This window comes from Telopea speciosissima, chromosome 11 (genome assembly GCF_018873765.1).
Source record: "Telopea speciosissima isolate NSW1024214 ecotype Mountain lineage chromosome 11, Tspe_v1, whole genome shotgun sequence".
Classification (NCBI taxonomy): domain Eukaryota; kingdom Viridiplantae; phylum Streptophyta; class Magnoliopsida; order Proteales; family Proteaceae; genus Telopea; species Telopea speciosissima.
In genome coordinates, this window is record NC_057926.1 from 16,694,454 (window position 1) to 16,702,664 (window position 8,211).

Consider the following 8,211-nt stretch of genomic DNA (forward strand, 5'->3'; position numbering starts at 1 on the left):
CTTCTCTCTTTTTCTCCTTATTTCTTCTTTATTTGTTTTTTATTTCTTAGAATAGGTTTCAACTCCCTTTTAATAAATTTTAAGTTTTAATATTTTAATTCATTTTACAGTTTATTAATTCATAAAACTTTATGCTTTTTTAATTCTCTCTCTTCCCTTAATTTATCTCAACTTCTCAAGTACACCTTGACAAGGGAATCTCTTTTCCTTTCAATATCGATCCATAGTACCCAAAAGTCAATATTGTGTAAGCTACCCAAAGCAAAACAAATAAAATTCCTTTTAATTGCTTCCCTCAAGAATTGATCATTTGACCACTTTAAATCCATATAGGGTCTTAACCACTAGGCTAACCTCTCTTAGATATTAATAAATGTATAAATAAATATATTTGGATACTAGCAACATATATCCATGCACAAAGAAGAAAAAATAAATAAATAAACAAGCACACCCTGCACTAATACTAATAAAATACTAGCAAGATTTTATCTCTAGTGTGCCTGTTAACAACCAAAATTCCACCCTTCATTGATCTATTGGTACATATTCTGCACAAAAAGTGAAAAGTCCAAATTACCCTTGTACTTTGGGGGTGGCTATTACATCCCTCCCCCCTTATAAAAATTTTTTCCTCGAAATTTACATACCTAGATCGGTAAAAAGTTGTGGATACTTTCTCTGCATATCATCTTCTGTTTTCCAAGAAGCCTCGTGAATGCCATGATTATTCCAAAGAACTTTCACGTATGATATGGTGCGGTTCCAGAGGATTTGTTCTTTATGATCCAAAATACGAATAGGGGTTTCTTCATAGGATAGGTCTTCTCTTAGCTGCAATGGTTCATAACTCAGGACGTGCGATGGGTCTGCAACATATTTTTTGAGTAAGGAGATGTGAAAGACATCATGTACTCTAGCAAAAGTTGGGGGTAGTGCAAGTCGGTAAGCTACTAGTCCAACCCTTTGCAAAATCTTAATCGGACCAATGAATCTAGGGCTAAGCTTCCCTTTGTTGCCAAATCTTACTACTCCCTTCATTGGTGCAATCTTCAAGAAAACACTATCTCCCACATTGAATTCTAGCTCCTTCCTTTTTGTGTCAGCGTAGCTTTTCTGTCTGTCTTGTGCTACCTTGATTCTTTTCTGTATGAGCTGTATTTTCTCCTGAGCTTCTTGTATCAATTATGGTCCCATAACTTTCCGTTCACCAACCTCATTCCAATGAAGAGGAGATCGACACTTCCTACCATGTAATGCTTCATATGGGGCCATACCAATGGTTGACTGAAAACTATTGTTATATGCAAATTCAACCAAAGGTAAGTGTTTCTCCCAACTTCCTTTCAAGTCTAGAGCACAGGCTCTCAACATGTCTTCAAGTATCTGTATCATTCTCTTTGACTGTCCATCGGTCTGTGGGTGAAAAGTTGTACTAAACTTTAGTCTTGTCCCCAAGGCTTCATATAGGCTCTTCCAAAATCTGGACGTGAACCTCGGGTCTCTATTTGACACTATCAAAACTGGCACTCCATGAAGTTTGACTACCAAATCAATATACAACTGCATCAACTTATCCAAAGACTGCTTCATAGAGTAAGCAATGAAATGTGCTAACTTGGTCAGATGGTCTACCACTACCCAAACTGAATCATGTACCAGTGACAAAATCCATGCTTATATGTTCCCATTTCCATTGCGTAATTTTTAATGGATGCAACAATCCTGATGGTCTTTGATGCTCAGCTTTCACTTGCTGACAAATCAAACATTTTTTTACATACAGAGCAATTTCTCTCTTCATATTATTCCACCAGTAATGTTCAGATCCCGGTACATCTTGGTACCGCCCGGATGAATGGTGTAAGGAGAATGATGAGCCTCCTTCAAAATTAAATCTCTCAGCTCAGTGTCATTTGGTACACACAAGCGAGTGCCATACATCATAACCCCATCTTCTGTCAACTGGAACTGTGTTTGTTTCCCTGCCTGGATTTCACCTCTGACCTTCATCAAGTAAGGGTCTACAGTCTGAGCTGATTTAATTTGGTCAATCAATGATGGTTTGATAGTCAATTTGGCAAATAATGATGTGGGGCAACTGACAATAAGTTCTAGTTCCAGGCTCCTGATGTCCTCCTGAAGTTGTATTTGTTCAATCAAAATGGCTGCTAAAAATCCTTGTGACTTTCTACTCAATGCATCTACAACCACATTCGCCTTCACTGGGTGGTAGTGAATGTCACAATCATAGTCTTTTATTAGCTCTAACCACCATCTCTGCCTCATATTCAATTTTTTCTGGGTAAAGAAGTACTTTAGACTCTTGTGATTTGTGTAAATCTCACACTTCTTACCATACAAGTAGTGCCGCCAATTTTTTAGCACGAACACCACTGCTTCCAGTTCTAAATCATGTGTGGGATAGTTTTTCTCATGATTTTTCAATTGCCTCGAAGCGTAGGCTACCACCTTGCCATATTGCATAAGTACGCAACCCAAACCTTTGTGTGAAGCATCATTGTAAATAACCATCCCTCCAGTTCCTACTGGTATCGTCAACACTGGTGCTATCACCAATCTGTGCTTCAATTCTTGAAAGCTTTTATCACATTCTTCTGACCAATCAAATTTCACACCCTTCCTGGTAAGTCTAGTCAAAGGTATAACAATTTTGGAGAAACCTTCAATAAACCTTCTGTAATAACCAGCCAAACCCAAAAAGCTTCTGATCTTAGTAACTGTGGTTGGCCTGGCCTAATCTGTAACTACCTTGACTTTAGCAGGATCAACTGAATCCCACTAGCTGATATAATATGACCCAAAAATGCAACTTGGTTGAGCCAAAAATCACACTTGCTTAGCTTGGCATACAACTGTTTTTCTCTGAGTCTCTGCAGTACAGTCCTTAAATGTTCCTCATGATCTTCCTTGTTCTTGGAATATATTAAGATATCATCGATAAACACAATAACAAATATATCTAGGAAGTCATGGAATACCCGGTTCATCAAGTCCATAAATGCAGCTGGTGCATTAGTCAACCCAAATGGCATAACCACAAATTCATAGTGGCCATAACGGGTCCTGAATGCAGTCTTTGGTATGTCTTGACCCTTGACCTTCAACTGATGGTACCCAGATCTCAAGTCAATCTTGGAAAAGACACTTGCACCTTGCAACTGATCGAACAAATCATCGATCCGGGGTAAAGGGTATCTATTCTTGATGGTCACCTTGTTCAGTTCTCTGTAGTCAATGCCCATCCTTTTTCTTCACAAATAAAACTGGTGCTCCCCAAGGAGACACACTAAATCTAATATACCCTTTCTCTAATAATTCTTGCAGCTAATCTTTCAACTCTTTCATTTCTAATGGTGCCATTCGATATGGTGCTTTAGAGATCGGCACCGTACCAGGTACTAGATCAATGGTAAACTCCAATTCCCTATTGGGTGGTAGCCTAACAAGGTCATCAGGGAACACATCTGAAAAGTCCCTAACGATATGGATATCCTCCAACTATTGTTCCTCTTTCTTCAAATCAACTAGAGAAGCCAAAAATCCATGGCAACCTTGAGCAAGTAACTTCCTTGCACGCACTGCTGATATCAGAGGCGATGCAGGTTTATCCATCCTTAACCCACTAAACTTGAATTCAGTCTTATTCTTGGGTTTAAAAACTCTCCTTCTCATAACATTGTATACTGGCGTGGTAAGTAGACAACCAGTCTATGCCAAGTATAACATTAAAGTCTGTCATGTCTAGAAGAATTAAGTTTGCTGGCATCTCTCTACCCTCTATCTGAACCAAACAAGACTCAAACATAGTGTCTGCAACCAAATTCTCTCCAGATGGTAGGGTCACTAATAAGGAGGGTTTCAATGGTCTAGGGTCAACACTAATCTTTTCAGAAAATGATTTAGATAGAAAGGAGTGTCTTGAACCCAAGTCAAATAATACATTGGCAGATATGATAGACATGTTCAGTGTACCTGAAAGATGTTCTAGGTTTTAGTTTTCATTTTCTAGTTTTAGATGCAATTCATCAATCAATCAAAGAAATCATCAGTTATACTGTAAATTAAATCCTTAGATATAGGTTTACCTGTAACCACTGTTGGTGAAGCCTCAACATCCTCTGTCGTCAAAGCAAAAACTCTGGCCTGAGCCTTTTGTGTTTCAACTGTCTATGCAGTCTGATGTTTCTGCTTTTGTTGATGCCTCGAGGGCTGTTGTTGTCCATGGTGTGTCTGATGTGGACGTTGCCCCTGATATGGTAACCTCTGTGGTATCTATTGTTGCCCATACAGTTGTATCCGATGCTGCCTCTGCAGTGGTGTTGTTTGTTGTCCAAGCTGTGGTGCTTCACGAGGTAATGACGTAGGGCAATCCTTTACCATGTGACCTCGTCCTCCACATCTATAGCAATTATCAAAATTCTGCCTACACTGCCCACCGTGATGCTTACCGCAGGTACGACAAAGAGTCTGTGTGGTCTGCTCATAGTGAGTCCTCTAATGCCTCTGGGGTCTATCATCCCTAGAGTGCTGACTGTCAATAGGCCTCTTTCCTTGTACCTTACTCGAGTTGTCCTGTATAGTACCTCTCTGACTATCCTCCAATAATAGTACTCTCTCTAACACCTCAGCATATGATCTCAGCTTCAATACTACGATTGATCCCTTCAATTGGGGATTCAAACCTCTCAAAAATTTCTTAGCCTTTTTAGCATCAGTATCAATGTGTTCAGGTGCAAACCAAGCTAATTCTTCAAATTTCTTTTTGTAGGCCATCACTGAATCTGATCCCTGAGTCAATTGTAAAAACTTCACCTCTCTCTCCCTAAGGCTTTCAGGGAAGAAGTTCTCGTAAAAGGCCTCTAAGAATCGCGCCCATGTAATTACTGGATCTTGAGCTTCCAGAATCTGCCTAGAAGTCTTCCACCACATATTGGCTTCTCCCTGCAGCATGAATGTGGCACAAGTGACCTTCGGGTGTTTGGTGCACTTCAAGACTCTGAAGATCTTCTCCATCTCGTCAACCCAAACTGACGGCCACAAGGGATCTATACTCACTCCCTTGAAGTTAAGTGGTCCCAATTTCTTAAACTTTTCCATCACCCTGCTGGTATCCTCTCCTTGTGGCTTGTTGCCCTAGTTGTGGTTGGTTACCGCCAACTGTAGCCTGGTGTGGTACAAAATTCATAAAATTTGTAAAGGCTCCCATAAAATCCTATGGCATAACCCCAGGTACAATAGGTGGTGGTGGGGGTAGATTCTTCCCAGCTGGTGGTGGAGGAATTGAGCGTCCTCTGCGGGGAGGCATGGTACCTAACAAAAAGAGGTACACTTTAGTCCAAAGCAGTATATTACTCCTATGTTAAAATTTCTAGTACACAGGAAACCAAAACAAACTACCCTATTGATAGGGGTTTAGTCCTAGGTATAATATCTTTATGATTAAGAACCTATGCCACCAATTCTAGTTCATACTCTACTCTAAAACTTCGCTTTGATACTACCGCTGTAATGCCCCCAAACTGGCCTAGGGGTAAGGGTCATCTCACAAATCCATAAGATCGAAATGGTTTTAGATAGATGAACCAAAATTGAACCATTAGTTATAATCTCCAAATAAATCCTCAATAATACCATCATATATAACACAGTGAAAGACTTAAACAGTTAAATTCAAATTCAATTAATATGAATTCGAATATTCAAAACTAAGGTGTTGGTGGCACCACAACTAAAAGTAAAAATATATCTCTATTACATTCATCCATCCAAATATTAAATTAAACCATGTATCAAGGTCAAATCCAAATCCAAAATCATTACAACCGTTCCAAATAAAAGAAGGTAATTGATTCCATAAATTTTCTAATCATCCCCAATCTGAGTATCATCTCCTCCAATAACTCCAGTGCACTCATCACATGAGCATGGCTCCTGACTCTAGTTCTCTGTGTGGTTAAATAAAGGGGTAAGCTTGGGGAAAGCTTAATGAGTAAGGAGAAACAGAACATAAATATCGGTAAACAAATGCATATCCAGAAATGTAATAGAATCTCAAAACATATGTTATATAAATCTGAAAATATAAAAAATTCCAGTAAAACATGTCATGAGTTCAAATGTTTATAACACAAATTTCAATTAATAGCCTCAGTAGATTCATAAAGTGGCACTGCTAAAAACCAACATATCATCAATATAATCAATAGGATGGGACTCAGGCTCTTGGCTCACAGAACCGGTAACGGGTTCCTATGGAGGAGAAACCACGTTCCTTAAACATCACGCTCTTGCCTCACCCTCCGGTCCACATACCTAAACATAATGGAATTGCAAGATTCGAGCTCTTGGCTCACAGAATCGGACCATGTCCTTAAACGTCACGCTCTTGCCTCACTCCTGTGCTCAACAATCCATCCCAACACATAACCCCCTGTTGGAAGGTTTACAGTCCAACAATATTACATTCAAATCATATCTTATAAAATGACAAATCGCATCATGCTTTTAATAAAGTAAAAATCATGCATTCTTTCCATAAAAATCAAATTATATTTCAAAACATGCATAATACTTCAAAATAGACTTCAAGACAATTATGCACAAATAGTCATGTTGTTTCAAATCATGAAATTTCACAAAATGGCAAATCAAAGAAAAGAGATTTGTATATGAAAATAATACATGGGTTCTGCGGGGTCTCACTCACCTTGCAAGTTTTAAGTCAATTCTCACTGCACTTCAAATCACAAAAATAACGATCCAATATCCCCTGCATAGATCATAAATAGCAAAATCAATAGGTTTATGTACCCTTACAAAGCCGTACCCAACTTGTAAACACGAGCAGCCCTCAAATTGTAATATTTTTCCCACTTGTACATATCTAGAGACTCTCAAAATTTACAGAGGACCAATTTACCCTAATACCAAGATCTGCACCAAAAACCATCTCCAAATTCTCATATTTCTTATTTAAATCATTTGTTTCAATCTTAGTGCACAGATTCAGCCAGAATCTACACAACATATTTAAAAGATACATAAATACCATATCCCAAATTTATCTTAATCCAAATTTTTTTTGTATTAAACTAGACTAAATAATAATGATTCAAACCAAATTTCAATTCTAAATTTCAAGTATTAGTTGGGCTTTCATTATTCCCAATTTTAGGTTCAAATTCTGCCAAAACAACAGACTAGTCACAAGTTCTCTTTCAGATGGGATATCAAACGAAATTGGATGGGCATCAAATTTGAAACAATAATCCATCTACATGTCATCCATAATCCCATAGAAATTGGGGCCCAAAATCTTGATAGATTAAGAAATACAATTTTTTTTCTTCTAACGGCAGACAGAATCTATCCAAAACTGTATACTGTAACAATACAACCTCAAGAATCAATCTCCTATATTCAAATGATCATGAAATAGAATATGAGAACATTAAAATGTATACCTTTTGAAAAAAGAAAAGTCCCATGAAGCCTTCTCTCTTCCTCTTACGTAAAACTTTCTCTCCTTCTCTCTTTTTCTCCTTATTTCTTCTTCTTCATTTCTTCTTTATTTCTTCTTCTTCAATCCTTCTTTATTTCTTGGAATAGGTTTCAACTCCCTTTTAATAAATTTTAAGTTTTAATCTTTTAATTCATTTTATAGTTTATTAAATCATAAAACTTTATGTTTTTTAATTCTCTCCCTTCCCTTAATTTATCTCAACTTCTCAAGTACACCTGGACAAGGGAATCTCTCTTTTCCTGTCAATATCGATCTATAGTACCCAAGTCAAAAATCAATATTGTGTAAGCTACCCAAAGCAAAACAAGTAAAATTCTTTTTAATTGCTTCCCTCAAGAATTGATCATTTGACCTCTTTAAGTCCATATAAGGTCCTAACCACTAGGGTAACCTCTCTTAGATATTAATAAATATATAAATAAATATATTTGGATACTAGCAACATATATCCATGCACAAAGAAGGAAAAATAAATAAATAATCAAGCATACCCTACACTAATACTAATAAAATACTAGCAAGGTTTTACCTCTAGTGTGCCTGCTACCAACCAAAATTCCACCCTTCATTGGTCCATTGGTACATATTTTGCACACAAAGTGAAAAGTCTAAATTACCCTTGTACTTTGTGTGTGGCTATTACACCCTCCCCCTTTTTTCTGCCT

At 37.6% G+C, this 8,211-nt stretch overlaps 1 protein-coding gene across 1 annotated transcript; it reads right to left on the reverse strand.

Moving 5' to 3' along the window:
- Positions 1 to 4,518: 4,518 nt before the first annotated feature.
- LOC122644830 lies at positions 4,519 to 5,037 on the reverse strand. The gene has a single exon (XM_043838209.1). It carries the CDS (start codon positions 5,035 to 5,037, stop codon positions 4,519 to 4,521), a length of 519 nt encoding a protein of 172 aa, XP_043694144.1.
- Between the last annotated feature and the right edge of the window lie 3,174 nt (positions 5,038 to 8,211).

Excerpts from the sequence above, each read along its gene's own strand:
- LOC122644830 (XM_043838209.1), bottom strand. The coding sequence starts at position 5,037 with ATGGAGAAGATCTTCAGAGTCTTGAAGTGCACCAAACACCCGAAGGTC.